The sequence below is a fragment of the Astyanax mexicanus genome, chromosome 12, assembly GCF_023375975.1.
Source record: "Astyanax mexicanus isolate ESR-SI-001 chromosome 12, AstMex3_surface, whole genome shotgun sequence".
NCBI lineage: Eukaryota > Metazoa > Chordata > Actinopteri > Characiformes > Acestrorhamphidae > Astyanax > Astyanax mexicanus.
Window position 1 is genome coordinate 1,565,894 of NC_064419.1, and position 17,834 is coordinate 1,583,727.

At 38.1% G+C, this 17,834-nt stretch overlaps 1 protein-coding gene across 5 annotated transcripts in view; it reads right to left on the reverse strand.

Annotated features, from left to right (window-relative positions):
* Positions 1 to 17,834, reverse strand: part of dab2ipa (DAB2 interacting protein a) — a 142,623-nt gene that overhangs the window by 7,849 nt on the left and 116,940 nt on the right. For all 5 annotated transcript variants that reach the window (XM_049486212.1, XM_049486214.1, XM_049486213.1 and 2 more), the window contains 7 exons: positions 16,909 to 17,053; positions 13,654 to 13,890; positions 12,805 to 13,006; positions 9,385 to 9,563; positions 7,239 to 8,133; positions 4,542 to 4,694; positions 1,538 to 1,740 (listed from right to left, as the gene is read on the reverse strand). In XM_049486212.1, the coding sequence (XP_049342169.1) occupies positions 1,538 to 1,740; positions 4,542 to 4,694; positions 7,239 to 8,133; positions 9,385 to 9,563; positions 12,805 to 13,006; positions 13,654 to 13,890; positions 16,909 to 17,053 (2,014 nt within the window). The remainder of the gene's footprint in view (positions 1 to 1,537; positions 1,741 to 4,541; positions 4,695 to 7,238; positions 8,134 to 9,384; positions 9,564 to 12,804; positions 13,007 to 13,653; positions 13,891 to 16,908; positions 17,054 to 17,834) is intronic.

Consider the following 17,834-nt stretch of genomic DNA (forward strand, 5'->3'; position numbering starts at 1 on the left):
GTTTAGGTTAGCGTTTATGTGGGGTCCTGACCGTTGAAGTACATTAATATGAAAGTATGAAGAAAAACAGATTACAGACTACAGTCAAAGTGTCTACAAACTATCCTATATCATTAGTAGATCTGAAAGTGTACTAAAAAGACTCTAAGACAAAAGCACAAGAACCGGTGTAAAACTGAATAAAAACTCAAGATTGTAGAACACTCTGTTCACTGATCAAACTTTAATGGAGAGGCTTTAATTAGAGCGCTCCATCCATAATAGCAGTGGCCTACAGAGTGAATAAAACAGCGATGTCGTGTGTAGAGTTGAAGCTCTAGGCAAACCCTCGCTTGTAACTGCAGTAATTTGATCTTTTGAGGAATAGAAGCTATTGTTTAATTTATAGAGCTTTTGGGCTGAGTTTCTGCAGATACTGAATATGAGCCTCAGAACGAGAAGATTCACTTCCTTTTGTACTTTTTGTTTGTTTCATGCAGTTGATGTAAGCAGGTCTTATTTAATATATTATTATAATAATATATATTGATGATACATTTCTACAGGGACTAGATAATATGCACTAATATGCACTTACACATCTGTGCCAGTCTCCCTTTAAAATGGTTCAAAAAGCGATGTCACTAAAGTACATTTAATTAGATTCTTTATGATTTTTTTTTTCATCTCAGACTGAGGATTTCTTTAATCCCCAGAGCCATCAGGCTTTTTAAATCATCCAATCAGAATGAGGCGCTGCTACGGACTGAGTTAAATCCAGTCTATGCATCCATCCATCCATCCATCCATCCATCCACCTTATTCACATTTACCATAGACAGTAACTGCAAACCTATAATTCTGTGCATCTATTATTCTATCTATCCGCCTCTGTTCGGCCATCAATCCATCCATCCATCCATCCATCCATTAATCCACCCATCCATCCATCCACCCATCCATCCATCTATCCATCACCCTGACCTCATTAACACTTACCATATACAGCAACTGCAAACCTTTAATTCTGTGCATCTATTATTCTATCTATCCGCCTCTGTTCGGCCATCAATCCATCCATCATCCATCCATGCATCCATCCATCCATCCATCCATCTACCCATCCATCCATCCATTAATCCATCCATCCATCCATCCATCCACCCATCCATACATCAATCCCTCCATCCATCCATCCATCCATCCATCCATCTGTCCATCCATCACTCTGACCTCATTAACACTTACCATAGTCAGCAACTAGTCTATCTATCTATCTATCTATCTATCTATCTATCTATCTATCTATCTATCTATCTATCTATCTATCTATCTATCTATCTATCACTTACAATAGACAGTCAGCAACTGCAAACCTACAGAGTGCATCTATCATTATATCTATCTGTCTCTCTGTTCGGCCATCCATCCATCCATCCATCCATCCATCCAACCGTGCATCTATTTGGCACTTATTTCTATTAAAATGGCTTTTTGCAAATATCTCTCTCAACCTTCACATTTCTAATTTCAAATCTGTTTGTTTTACTGCATCAACCTGGTGATGATGCTCTTCATCTGCATCTCTTTGTCCTCCTGCTGCCGGCGCAGACGCTCCTCCGTGTCCTCCAGCCGGGCCTGGTACTCCAGCAGCATCTTCTGCGTCTGGTCGTCCTGACCCTGCAGACGCACCTCGTACTCCTCCAGCTTCTTCGCAGACAGACGCAGACGCTCCTGCAGCATGGAGATCTCCTGCTGATACTGCAAGAAACCCAGCAGAGGGAGGAAACCGTTATCTACAGGGGGTTTGATCTGAACACAGATACACAGCTAGCAACACCTAGCAGATACTAGTGATGTTCAATAGACGACTCTGCCAGTCTGTTGTGTTGCAGAGGAGCAGTAAAGTTCTCAGCAAACTCTCTGCTGGACTGTAGCTCGATTTAGGGAATCATATTTCTTTTAAAAAAAGGGAGTGTAGGGTTTGATACGACAAACATTTTTATCATCCAAACCACTAAGTTCTCAGTCAAAAGTGGGCTAAAGTTACATGTCCAGTACCTTCTTGTTTAGATTTTCCCATTCCACCTTAAATGCTGCAGCTTCACTAACTGCAACTGTACCATTTAAGGTGGAATGGGCAATTTAGCTAGCTACGTTCATACAGATGGATACCATGACAAGTTTTTTTTCTGCTTGTTATTAAGAAAAGAGATGAAAACTACATGACAACTACATTGAACTAAGATAATTAAACAATTATTGTCCTTTTTTAGACTATAACTCTCCATGAGACTTCCATGTAGCTTTAACAATTCATCCTACCCCTTTATCTCAACAAGAATCTGGACCACCTAGGTAGGTAAAGCTATGGGGAAAAAACTCTTAAAACTCTATGAATATGATTATGTGAGGTCTAAAATTTTACAGATTCAGAAACTGAAGTGCTCTTTTATTTTGGTCTCTTATCAAACCTGACTGAACTGAAGATGTTTTGTAAAGAAGAATACATTTGGGATGCCCAAATGTATGCACCTGCCTAATGTAGTTTTAAATTATTATTATTATAAAATTAAGCACCTGTGCTAGTCTGCAGACCTGACAATCCTTCTACAACCTAAACAGGATCTTGTATAAACACCACCTTACATTACGCAGATCTCACCCCCTCCTAATGCAGTTTAAACCACCTTTAGATCAAAAGCGTTTCTCAGTGTGATTTTAACAGCAGTCTGGAGCCGCAAGAAGCTGCTGAAGCATTATTTAGGCACATCATGCTCCTCATACCGACGAAGACGCTGAAGCTACAAAACAAGCGAAGGTGGTGTAAAATCGCTGTTTCACGTTAACAAATCCTTTGAAGGTGTTCGTTTTTTGTAGCTAACTGTGAAAAAACAACTTTAGCCAGAAAACTTCAAAAGAAGTTTCCTATAGAGCGCAGTGGAGGTAATCTGCTGCTCTCAGAGTCTGTAGGTTCAGCCCATTCCCATGGTGCACTCTGAGCCCACGGGGTAAGCCCATTAAGAGCACCGTGTTGGGTTCATCATACATTAAAGAGCAGGACGGCAGAGCAACTCGCTCTACAGAACATCCACTCTAACAAGGCCTCTCTCTCTTTCTCTTTCTTTTTCTCTTTAGCTCTATAACTCATTTTCCTTTCTCCTGATTTTGCTGTATTTCTCTTTTCCAGCTCAGCAATTCAAGCCCATTCGGATCTTCTTTCCCACCAAACGATCACTCTGGGGGAATCAGAATCCCACTCCATCTCCAGTCTTTCTGTATTCCCTAAAGGCCCCTTTAAAACAACGAACACAAACATTGCTCTGAGGTTTTAAACTGAGGTTTATATATACTGGACAGGCCAGGTGAAAACAATCAGTAACTGGGGGAGCAGGATCACATTCTGAGTAGTATGGGACAGGCAGGGTCAGTAACAATTTGTTAACAAACATAACAGAGCGTAGTCAAGAAAAACAGGGTCATACAGGATAAATCCAGCAAAGAAAGGGTGAAGGCAAAGTTTTGAGTAGTCAAAAATACAAAAATATTTTGGAAATAAACAACAGAGAGAGAGAGAGCAAGGCAAATAAATAGTTATTTGGAAACAAAAACAAGTCGGTAACAGAAGAGCTAGATAACTAGATTCAGTACTCGGCAGGGAACAGAGAAAACTGTGGGTTATATATATTGGACAGGCCAGGTGAAAACAATTAGTAACTGGAGGAGCAGGATCACATTCTCACCACAAGTGAACCACTCCAAAAAAAAAAAAAATGCACGTGTTGGGACGGGGGAGATTATAGGGTAAGTTGGGGTCAAATAATAATAATGCATTACTGATGAATGTTGACAACCCTAGTTTTCTATAATGGTTCACTGTTTGGCCGCTGTGTTGTAGGCCATAAGCAAGAAAAGCATAATTTGAGGAATCTAAAATATAAAACTAAAATATACAGTATATTCTGGTTTAGTTTGTTTAACATGTATATATTTACTAAATAATTTCATATGTTTTTCCTTAAGAATTTCTTCTCGTTTGGATGATTTTAGCTTTATTAATCTACACTGCAAACATATTTTAAATAAACATATTTTAAAGAATTTATGGTGGAAACTGTCCAAACTGTCCAGTATGTGTTTCTAATAAACTGGCCATCCTCACACTCTTTTACCTCACTCAGTGTTATTAATATATATATATATTATTTTAAAAAAATGTCATTGTGTTTGTGTTTTTGACAATAATAAAATGAATAAATACCAATTCCTGAGCCCTGATGCATTAAAACATTAAAGCACATACTGACACACTGCATACAAATCACGCCTAATTAGCATGCCAATTGCCAGAAGATAAGGCACGGTTAAACTAACCAAACAGCAGAATGCAGCACCGCCCCTCGGTCTGAGCGTCCTCTCTCGCGTGGACACTCTGCACAAACACAGAGCACACGCCGGCTGCATACCAAGTGAGACGACTGCATATTTAATGCCGCAGCGGCGCTCGACCCCCCGAGGCCACGCTGGTGTTTTTCTTACGTAAGTAACGCCGTGAGTTTTACCTTTTCGGTCTGAGAGAGCTCGTCCTTGTTTGGGAGGTCCTCCCTGTGTCTGGAATCTGGGTCAATTCCTTCCTGCTCCAGATACTGCACATTCATATTTAGCAACCAGGCAGCAGTGCGGTCCAGAGCACCGGGATTCACTGGAGACGGGGCCTGGTTAAAACCCAGATAACACACACACACACAAACACACACACATCCATTAATACACAATGTTAGCTAACAGTAAACAGAGGCATTTCCAAAGGATTGAATAGTTCACACATTAAACTGCAAGTGTGAATAATCTCAAATCTCAAAAAAATAGAATATATCATTAAAAAATGACTTTATTATAGCAATTAATCAAGAGGAAGATGGATGATCACAAGCCATCAAACCTGAAAAGCTGAACTGCTTGAATTTTTGCACCAGGAGTAAAGCAGCATAAAGTTACCCAAAAGCAGTGTGTAAGACTGGTGGAGGAGAGAACATGATGCCACGTTGAAAAACAAACAAAAACTGTGATTAAAAACCAATCAGGGTTATTCCACCAAATATTGATTATTTCTGAACTCTTAAAACTTTATGAATATGAACTTGTTTTCTTTGCATTATTTGATGTCTGCAAGCTCTGCATCTTTTTTGTTATTTCAGACATTTCTCATTTTCTGCAAATAATAAATGCTCTAAAACAATATTTTTATTTGGAATTTGGGAGAAATGTTGATCTTAGTTTATAAAATAAAAAACTAATGTTCATTTTACTCAAACATATATAAATAGCAAAATCAAAGAAACTAATTCAGAAAGTGATTTCATCATTGTTGGTCTCTGGTCTCTTAAATAGTTGACTTTAGTTAATTTAGTGTAGGTAAAACACTTTTAATAATTGTGTTTAATGTTCAGATGGACACAAACATACTTAAACTTTATTAAATAGCAGTGAAAATAATATCCAGTATGACTAGTGTACTCAGTATAGATTTAGTGCAAATTAACAGTACATCATTTTAAATACAAATTACAATACATTTTAAGTACACTTTTTTCCCAAGGGCAATCATTCTCTCTCGGACTCTGGCTGCTGATGCCAAGCAACCCATGATTAAAACCAGTGGTACTCAGAGTCACAGTGCCTTAGTCAATGTAACGTCTCTTCTTCTTTTAGATTGTAATCAATGTACACGCCTGCCTATGATTCAAAATTGACGCATGAAATGCCAATAAAATTAAGTTAAAATATAAAGAAGAAACTTTTTATTTTTTTTGGGGATGCAATTAGAACCAGAATAACAAAATATAACATCAGACTTTCCTCATTTATTATTCTCCAGTGCTCCGCTGCTCTCTCAGGACACGGCGAGGCAAACTCTGCGAGGTAAAACCGCAGATCTTTAAAACTAATCATCCTAATTGCATCGCATCTGCACCGCTCGTCTGATTAACATTCGTTTGTTTGTTTACTTGAATGATTTGGCTCGACGCTCTGGCACACGCCGCGTTTAGGAGACTGAAAGGCGGTAGATGCTGCATTAAAACCTCTCAAGGTGACAGCAACACTTGGGGCCGGCTGGGAAAGGCTTGATCAATTTTTAATGAAGATTCATTTCGCCAGACTTCAGACGAAAAGTTTGGAGAATCAGTGCAGGCGTTTAATCACTACCCGAGTGTCTCTGCTCCGGCTATTAATTCAGCCTGTCTGCTCCACTCCCCTACACTGTCCACCCCGTCCACCATGTCTATCTGTCCTCCTGTGAGACGAACGCTACTCTAAACTGAGCTGAAGACCCTGGAGTGGATCAACCAACAAACAAACCCTCTCATTAAAGCAGCACTAGGTAGGATTTCCTTGATTTTTTGATCTTTTTAAAGAAGTAAAATTACAGCTTGAAACTCACTGCAGCGCTGCATTGAGGTGTAATAGGAGGAATAGCGGTGCTCTCGTGTCTGTGCCGGAGCTCCTCTGAGCTCAAACCAGACTCTGTAAGTTTTCCGAGGCGGCCACGACCAACGCTCGCGAGAACTGCGACCTGCTTTCCGACCTTTAGTTCTGCAAGGACTACTGGTTCATCCTTTACAAACTAACATACAGACACACTGGCAGAAGCTGGAAAGAGACCGAATCCTACCTAGTAGACTTTTAACTCCTGAGTTACTGAAAAACCAATCCAACACTGGAATGTAGGATTTTAAATGCAGTCACTGACTCTCAAAATCACAAGCAAAAAACAAGAATAAAAACATTAAAGAGAGCACTTAAAAATGATGAGTTTCCTTGATTTTACCAAACTCAAAAACCTCTGGAATATAATCAAGAGGAAGATGGATGATCACAAGCCATCAAACTAAGCTGAACTGCTTGAATTGTGGCAGGAGGAGAGCTTTCGGAGAAGTTATTCAAAAGCAGTGTGTAAGACTGGTGGAGGAGAAGAACATGCATGAAGATCAAGATGCATGAAAACTGTAATTAAAAACCAGGGTTATTCCACCAAATATAGATTTTTCGGACCTCTTAAAACTTTATGAATATGAACGTCTGCATCTTTTTTTGTTATTTCAGCCATGTCTCATTTTCTGCATACAAATGCTCTAAATGACAATGATCATTTTTATTTGGAATTTAGCAAAAATGTTGTCTGTAGTTTATATAATAAAACAGAGCTGTGCATTAAGTATAATATGCTTTATAGCCACTAAAATGTGTGTGGCTCTGACCTGTTTGTGTAGGGTGCGCTGCTTTGTCTCCGGGCTGTCCCCTTTCGAGGAGGAGGACTGCTGTCTGAGCCGGGCGCTGCTGCTGGGCCAGTCAGGCGAGGACGACATCATGCTGCCGCTGGAGGGCCGTGGGTAGGGGGCGGTGTTGAGCATGCTGGGAGGGGTGCGGCCTCTGGTGACTGTGGGTGGGGGAGGCTGGTCTATCCTTCTCTGGGGGCCGGCGCTGTTCTGCCTGGGGACGTTGGACTGGTGCTGGTTCTCGGTAAGGGACAGCTGCCTCCGCGTGAACTCCCCCGAGCGTCTTACGAACTCGTCGCTGCCGCCTCCTCCTGCTCCTCCGGGTGGCGCCACCGTGCTGGCCTGGGTGATGAACGTGGGTTTGGTGACCGGCGGCGCCGGGTCCTCCGCGTTGCCCTGGGAGCTGATGGAGCTGTGGCACTCTGAGCCCGAATCGGCGGCTCCGCCCCCGCGGGGCGACACGGGCAGACCGGCCGCCATCTGATACACCGGGTTCTGGAAGGAGAGCGGCGCCAGCAGCTGGGGTCGTCCGGGGGCGGTCTCTGTGCTTGGGGTGGTGGGGGTCTGGGCCGTTTTCCTCAGAGTGGGTCCCGTCACCATGTTGCCTTTAAGGGTGCGCGCGCTCCAGGCCCCGTTACCCTGCCCGTCATTGGAGGGGTCGCTGGAGGAGGTGCAGGGGCCCTCCAGGCTCCGGCTGTCCTGCAGGTCCACCATGGACAGACTCTTGCTGCCGTTGGGGAGCTGAACATCCGGCTCGTTGGCCTCGGAGTAGCTGGAGCTCCGGGCGGGAGAGGGCTGGATGACAGAATTCCTGGTGACGAAGAACAGGTCCTTGTTTTCGGGGGTCGGAGACGGCAGCCTGGTGAAATCCACCAACCTGTTAAAAAAAAAATTTTAAAAGACAAATTAAAGACACAAATGGTGACATTTCATATAAAAATCATTATATCTAAGAATACAGGTTCTAAAATTTTGGCTACTTAGGCCCAATCCCATTTCACCCCTTCGCCCTCACTACCACTGCACTGACTTTGGACTTGATAATAAAACACAGTGGATCAACACCAGCAGATGACAGACATGTCTCTCCAAACCATCACTGATCATCAGTCTATTTTACATTTTATTTAAAGTAAATCAAGGGAGCAGAGTCTGGAGGAAGAGTGGAGAGACACACAGTCCAAACTGCTCGAGGTCTAGTGTGAAGTTTCCACCAATCAGTGATGGTTTGGAGAGTCATGTCTGTCATCTGCTGGTGTTGATCCACTGTGTTTTATTAAGTCCAAAGTCAGTACAGGGTTTTAAGAAGATGCAGATTTCATTTTCCAGCAGGACTTGGCACGCTGCCCACACTGCCAAAAGTACCAGTTGGTCTTATCTAATATTCTAATTTTCTGAGACACTGATTTTTGGCTTTTCACTGGCTGTAAGCCATAATCATCCATCAACAATAAAATAAATCACTCTGTGTTTAATACATCTATATAAATATAAAAGTTTCACATTTTGAACTGAATTACTGAAATAAATTAACGTTTTAATTGGTCCAACCAATCTTATTTTTTAGAGTGTGTTCTTCTTACCAGAGATATAAAATAAACATTTAGCCAAAATGAATGTCAATCTGTTGGCCTGGCCCTCCACAACAGTGCAGGTGTGTTATGTGGCCCATTTTGAAAATGAATTGCCCACCCCCACCCTAATAAACGTACTGAAAGTTTTATTATGGTATAATTTAACCTATAATTACCTAAATAACAAAAACTTTTATTTGATTACTATTACCTGTAGCTGCAGTAAATCAGTAAATGTACTGATGTAGAGGCTGGTAGACAAGACTCCATTTCCCAGGATTCACCTGCATCTAACCTCCCGGATATGCCGGATCATGTGGCTCTCCAGCGTTCGGGCTCACCTGCATGACTTTGAGATTGCCATTTTCTGTCTGCCTTGCTATATATTCCCCCTGTTTCCGTTCCCCTTTGTTGAGTATATATATATGTACATTAATCCTTAGCTCTTCTACCCTGCATTTCTTTGTATTTTTTTTGTAACTTAGATACCAACCTTGTTTTGTTTTGTTGTATTAGTTGTATTAATAAAGCTGTGTATATATTTCCACTCTTACCCGGTGAGCTCGGTGTCCATGACGAGTTTCTGCAGGCCGGTTGAGACGCTGCAGCCGGGCAGGCTGGGTGATCCCACCCGCTCCGTGGGGGACGCCACCGGGGCCCCGGCGGGGTTCGTCAGGGCCACGTTCACGTCCCTCAGGATCCGCACCAGCGGCCCCAGCTTAGCCGCTGTGCTCTGCAGCAGAACAGCAGGGGAGCAGAGCGAGGAAACAGGCTGTTAACCAACCAGGCCAGATCCTGATAGCAGCCAGTATAGCAGTGTGAGATTAGCCCGGCGGGACCGAAACAAATGCTAATGTGCTAAACATTCATTAAAACCTAAACGCTTTCCTCCTGAACGGATATTTCCCTCATTCTAAAACGGACTTTCTTAAACATTAAGACACATTAAGATTAAAAAGTGCTTAAGGGCGTTTTAATACCTAAAAAAAATCTACTTTAGAGTCTGAACCAAGATTCAATGTTAATGTCATTGTTTAATGTCGTTCAATATCATTAAAAACATTAATAAAACTATTTAGAAAACTGAAAAAATAGCATTTGTTACCTGTCCCCCTCTCTCTAACTATAAACTTTACCATGAAATGTAATAATTAGTCCAAATCCCATCTATGCTTTAAAAATATACATTTTATAAGTTAAAATACACATTTTAGTTGTGTCCCTGTGTCTCTGGTTTCACTCAGTCCTGTTACTGTAACACATCACCCTGATCATCCAAAACACCTGGAACATTCTACAACAGGAAGTCACATCTACAACAGGAAATGACATCATCAGCTGGTTCTTCTGAAGATCACGGGAAGACCAAAATGAAGTTCCCTCATTAGTTTTTTTTTCTGTATATTTGATCTAATTGTAACGATGAATGAGAAGCTCAATCTCAACACTCAGTCCTAAATTATTTACCTAAATTAATTCTTATTAATTCGTATTTGTTTATTTTTAATACAAATACAGATTTTTCATGTTTTTGCTAATTTTATGCTAAAAAAAAAAAACTCAGTCCTGTTACTTTAATTCCTTTTACTCAAAACATGAAAAAGTAACAGGAGTGAGTTCCAGTAACAGGAGTGATTTTTTTTTGTCATAAATATCAATTATTTGACCATGCATTTAAACAATTTCTTTAAAATAAAGACTTTCTTGAGAGAAAACTAAAGGAATTATTTAGTGGACTTGCTTTTACTAAACATGTTTTTTAAATATTACATGAGTTTTGTGAACATCTTCAGCTTAGAAATCTTTTTTTTTTTTTGACCAGTATAGGTTTTATAGTACATAGTTAAATACATGTGTTATTGAGTTGAAAAAATATAAAAAAATATATTGCAATACTGATATATTGGCCCACCCCTAAAGGAGAAGAAACACATTCCACCCTCCGAGTTTCTGAATTTGCTGTGTTTTCTCTTTCTTTTGGCAGTAGTCAGAGTCTGCTCTGATAAAGTTCTCCACCGAGGCGTAAATGAAGTGATTTAAAGCAAAGAGAAGACGAGTCAATAATTCACTGAAAGACAAAACAAAGAAGACGGCTGGGGAATTAAGGGCACGGACGCGATTGTGCTGCAGGTCAAATCGATCTGTTCATTTGCACTGTGGACTAATTAAGTAGTGTTCTATAGGACTTAAACTTTTTATAGAAACATGTTTATTATGCTGGAAAATAGAATTATGGTTATGTCAAATAAGCAGAAACAGAAAGAGGTTTCAGGGTTCTTGCAACATTTAAAAGTAAAAATTAATGCTTTTTAAGACTTTTTTTAGGACCTTAATAAAAATTATTTATGACCCAAAAATGTAAGATAAGATAAGATAAGATAAGATAAAATAAGATAAGATAATCCTTTATCAATCCCACAATAGGGAAATTTGCAATGTTACAGCAGCACAGGGATTTTTTTTTTATCTAAACATAATTTCTAGAAAATAATTAGCTGTATATGAAGACAAACTGAAAAACTTTAATGTATCTTCTTTAAATAATTATCAGTGGCCATATCTTTAAAAGTGGTGCCTGATAAAATAAAAACCTACAAAAACAAACTTGTAAAGTGTGCAGATTGAGAACTGCAGTAGTAAAATGCAGTTAAGTGTGTTAGATAGCTTGCCGCTAATGCTAGTTAGCTCTCCGCTAAACTTATTTTTCCCCCAGTAACATTACTTAACTCGACGCTAACGTTAGTATGTTAGCTAACTCGTCGCTAAAATTAGTTAGCTAGCTCACTGCTACACTTATTATGTTTGCTAGCTCTCTGCTAACCTTAGTTCTCTCCCTGGATTAGATGTGGGCCATTGTGTTTTCCCACTGGCATTAAACGCACTGTCTAAAAAAATAATACCTACAGCAAATTAACATAAAATTTTAGACAATTTAAGACCTTAAATACCCAGATTTTAAGACTTTTTAAGGACTCGCCGGAACACTTTTGGGTTGGAGTTTCGGGACTTTTGCATTATACACGTACACAAGGTTATCAATTCAGAATATTTCTTATTATAAATCGATATAGACTTGATGTAGTAAACAGTTGATCTGATCTTTTCTTACTATAACAGCAGGTTTAGAGACAGTAGAGATTTGTGAACCTGTAATTTTATTGGTTGCTCACTGGTCAGATCAATGGATTATTGATCACAGGGTCGAGGGTTCGATACACGGATTATCTAATGTGCCACAGTTGGACTGTGGCCCTTAACGCTCTCTGCTCCCTGGGCACTGCAGTGAAGGCTACGCCCTACGCTCTGAGTGTGTGTGCTCACTAATAATCGTGTACAGGGTGTGTGTGTGTGTGTGTGTGTGTTCACTGCACTGCACAGATGTGTTAAAGGTGTCTTCGTTTTGCTACAGAACTAAAATCCTGCTTTTACAATATTTATAACAATAACTAAGGTCTTGCTAAGCTGTTGCTAAGCTGTTGCTAGTTGGTGGTTGCTAAGGTGTCGCCATGGTATCCGTGGTGGATGCTGTATTGTGTCTATGGTGTTGTTAAATGGTTGCTAGGTGGTTGCTAAATAATGTGTTGAGATAAATTTGATTATTCACAATGCGCAACCATAATAAAAACATTTTTACATTAACTGACAGTGCTTACAACAGAATATCGGAATATAACAGAATGTTGAAACTGGCTCTCATCAGGATCACTCCGGGAAAGGAAGCAAGAGCAAGAGTTCCCTCTGTTGTATAGGATAAGTTTACCAGAGTATTTTTTATTTTACATGATTCCTATCATTATGTGTTATTTCATAGTCTGGATAATTTCAGGACTGTTGTACAGAATATATAGGCAATAAAAATAATAATAATAATAATAAGTCATGCCCCCCATTCAATGACTGATATATGTGTCCCAATACTTTTGAACATATCATATATTATACAAAACCACACACACACACACACACACCCTGACCTGGTCGAGCTGGGTGATGGCCTCTGACAGTAAGGAGTGGAGGGTGGAGAGTTCTCGGCCGAGGTCGATGTATCCCTCGAACCCGGCCGTGTTGGAGATGGTCTCTGGGTTGGAGATCTCCAGCAGGAAGCGCTGCATGTTGGTCCACTCGTGCTCCAGGAACTGATTCATGAAGGACATGTACTCCTCCTTACTGCCGAACCTGCACACACACACACACACACACACACACACATACACACACAGCACAAGTGTGTATAGATTTATTTATTTATTATTATTATTATTATTATTACATTTAGTGTTGGATTCAGTCCTTTAAGTGGACGGTGATTTCTGGTTGAGAGTATGCAGTGTGTGATTGGCTGCTGCTTCTCACAGATCACAGAACTTAATTTTGTGCTAAAAGTTTTACACGCACAAAACAAAAATGTGCAAACAAAATTTTTGTGCAAAAAACAAAAAATGTGCAAAAAAAAAAGTGCAAAAAAAAAATGTAAAATATATTTTAAAATATACTTGGTTACTTTATTATTCTTTGAAAATTATTTGTGTGTTGGATTTAGCTTGGATTTTGGTCTTTGCTTTGATTTGTGTTTTTTGTGTGTATTTTCTGTGTATTCTTTTGTTGCTGTTATGTGTAAATAAGCTGCAGCTTTAATTGCAGATTTTATATATTTGTGTGCAAAACATTAAGCACAAAATAAACTCTTTATTATATATTTATATCTCCTTACCAATTTGACATGCATTTTCCTGTACAACAGCAAAATCCTCACAGCATTTACAAACATTTTCTGAAACCTTTTTTACACACTTTTAACAGATACTGTTAGTTGAAATACTGACTTGGTGAAGTTGGCGAGGTTCTGCGTGACCTTGGCGATGAGCGTGAGCGTGCGGGCGGTGCGGTCGTCAGGGTATTCCTGCATGAGGTCGAAGAGCGAGGGGGACATGATGGAGGGACACAGGAAGCGCAGGAAGAGGGAGGCGCTGATCAGACGCTCGCTGATGTCCGGACGTCCTCGGTTACCACACTCCTGCCGCCACGACGCGAACACCTCCTTCAGCTCACGCGGGAACACGCTGCACGTCACCGGCAGAGAAATATAGAAATTATTATTCAGATTATTCAATACCTACTGTAGATTATTCAGTAAAAACTATAATATATTCAATAATAATTAAAACATATTCAACAACTACTGTAAATTACTCAGTAAAAACTAAAATACATCTAAAAACCAATATTAATTATTCAACAACTACTATAAATTATTCAGTTACTATGGTACATTATGCAATATCTATTATAAATTATTCTGTAACTACTAATTACTCAATACCTGATATAAAATAATCTGTAACTACTAATTACTCAGTACCTGATATAAAATAATCTGTAACTACTAATTACTCAATACCTGATATAAAATAATCTGTAACTACTAATTATTAGTACCTAGTATAGATTATTATGCAATTACAATTTACTTAGTACCTGATATAAATATTTATGTAACTCCTAATTACTCAGTGCCTGATATACTTCTAATTACATAGTTTCTAATACATATTATTCTGTAACAATTAATTACTTATTAAATTATTATGCAACTACTATTTACTTAAAACCTGATATAAATTACTCTGTAACTACTAATTACTCAGTGCCTGGTATAAATCATTATTTATTCATTATCATAATTAATTATTCAGTACCTGATATAAATTATTCTATAACTATTAATTACTCAGTACCTGATATAAAATAATCTGTAACTACTAATTATTAGTACCTGGTATAGATTATTATGCAATTACAATTTACTTAGTACCTGATATAAATATTTATGTAACTCCTAATTACTCAGTGCCTGATATACTTCTAATTACATAGTTTCTAATACATATTATTCTGTAACAATTAATTACTTATTAAATTATTATGCAACTACTATTTACTTAAAACCTGATATAAATTACTCTGTAACTACTAATTACTCAGTGCCTGGTATAAATCATTATTTATTCATTATCATAATTAATTATTCAGTACCTGATATAAATTATTCTATAACTATTAATTACTCAGTACCTGATATAAAATATTCTGTAACTACTAATTATTAGTACCTGGTATAGATTATTATGCAATTACAATTTACTTAGTACCTGATATAAATATTTATGTAACTCCTAATTACTCAGTGCCTGATATACAATAATTATTTATTCAGTACCTGGTATAAATTATTCTGTAACTACTAATTACTTAGTGCCTGATATACATAATTATTTATTCATTATCATAATTAATTATTCAGTATCTGATATAAATGAATTGGTAAACCTTTAATAATTAACTCAATATGTAGTATATACAACTATTGTATAACAACTACTTATTATCCGGTGCTTACTATAAGTTATTTGGTAACCACCATAAATCATTCAGTAACTACTATAAATGGTTTACGAACTAATAAATATTTGTTTTTTTAATTACTAAGTAATTGTTTTAAACTAATCAGTATATGCAGTACATTGTTCAGTAAATGCTGTTCAATAACTATTCATATTTAGTATTTAAAGGTTGTTAGAGGTTGTTTTGTGCATAAAAAACATAAAAAAACAGACAGAACAACAATAAAAAGCTGTGAAATATGTGAAGACTCTTCGTGCTGTGATCTGTCAGACAGTGTGTGTCAGTCTAGTGTTAACAGTGCAGGATGACACACACACACACACACACTTTTTAAACACTTTCATTACTCGAGCCGCTCCCCGTGGTCGAGGATCAGACGCCGCCCCCCCGCCGAGCCTCTAATCAGCTCTAATCTGCTGTTTCAGGCTGTTTTTAAGGACGTTAAAAAAACAGAAAAGCTGCTGCTCCAGTTAGGAATTGATTTTTTATCTGAGGTGGAATTGAGTTTTAAATGAAGATGCTCCTGTAAAGCAGGGGAATTGAATTCCCTGATGGAACGTGAGGCGGCTGAGCGACGGACTCATTTCTTTACTCAGCAGGATTTGGGCTGAGAGCTGGATCTGAGATGAGGATTAAAAACTACAGTTTCTAACTTCTAAAGTGGACGATTTCAGTAAGATTCTTAAAAATAAATAAAAGCTCCTAAAAATGATTCATGACCTGGACGTACGCTGCTGAATAGGCATGGGCGATATGGCCCTAAAATAATATCACAATATTTCATGGTATTCTTACGATAACTATACGAAAAAATAAATAATACACAACTACAACAAAAGGACAAAAAGACTACAACACACCCCTAACTGAGAAAAGCTAACTGAATATATTTTTATTTTCAGAGGTGGAAAGTAATGAATTACATTTACTCAAATTACTGTAATTGAGTAGGTTTTATGAGTAATTTGTAATTTTTTAAGTAGTTTTTAAAATAGGTAATTTTAATTTTACTTAAGTACATTTTGACACAAGTAGTTTACTTTACTACATTGGAAAACTCCCTGTTACTGAGTAAATAATTATTAAATAATTGCTGGGGGAAAAAAAAATATTGTCTGAGAAAAAAAAGAGTTTTGTTCTCCAAATTATTATTTGGAATAATAATTCATTAAAACGATTTAATTTATGATTTGTACTTTTTACATCAAATAATTAAAAGTAACTATGTAACTTTTACTGAAAGTACATTTTAAATTGAGTACTTTTTTACTTTTACTCGAGTAGATTTTTAGATGGGTACTTTTACTTTTACTTGAGTAGAATTTTAGCAAAGTAAAGGTACTTTTACTTAATTACAAATTTTCAGTACTTTTTCCACCTCTGTTTATTTTATTTGACATCATTGCTCAGCTACATTTTTATATCGATTTTTTTTATCGAATTCACACTGTATTCACTACAGCTAATATAAAATTCACAATTAGAGTAGCACTACTGAGGTACATGTATTTCTTTTTTAATTGTTCAATTTTAGATTATTTTGAAAAGCAATACTTTTTTATTTAATGGTGAAACTCGTGTTCAGTATTCAGGAAGATACAGTAGTGTATGATACTCTAAACTACACACAGTAGTACTGTGTACTGGCAGCAGTAATCAGTAATAAAGATCTTCACCAGTAGGAGTTGATGATCTTGCAGAAGGCGAGCTCACAGCACATCTTCAGATTTCCCTGGTGCTCCAGCAGATCACTAGAGGAGCACTTTGATGGATCCACTTCACAGTTTTCGTCTGACTCGTACAGAGCTTTAATAAACTCGCCTGGTATAAACACACATTCACAAACAGTCATATGCAGAACTTACAACATCTTTCAAATGAAGAAATGAGAAAATACCAGTACGGAAATGTATGTTTCTAGACACATTTGATTGTATTTTTGGCATACAGCACAGGACAAGACAAGACAAGACAAGACAAGACAAAACATGCAATGAAACACAGCCCAGCGCAGTTCAGCACAATATAGGACAAGACAAGACAATACAAGACAATGCAACAAAGCACAGAACAAGACAAAACAACACAGCACAAGACAAAACAAGACAAAACAGCACAGGACAAGACAAGACAGCACAGCACAGCACAGGACAGGACAAGACAGCACAGCACAGGACAGGACAAGGCAAGGCAAGACAGAATATAGACAAGATATTATAATACAAGACAAGACAATGCAATGAAGCACAAGACAAGACAAGACAAGACAAGAGAGCCCAGCACAGCACAGCCCCACACAGCACAGCACAGCACTGATCAGCAAGGACGAGACAATATGACAAGACAATGCAACGAAACAATGCAGCACAAGACAAGACAAGACAAGACAAGACAAGATGTACTTATATTATGTACAGTCATGTAAACAACAATTAGGAAAACCCATAAATGTTTTTTGTCTTTTTTTAATGATGTTTCAACATCTAGACAGTTGAACAGTACTGAGAGATGGATGAAACATCATTAAATAATTAATAAATGCAATTAATAAAAATTCATTATTATTGTAAGGAATTACTACTGTTTTAAAATCAGGTCAGGC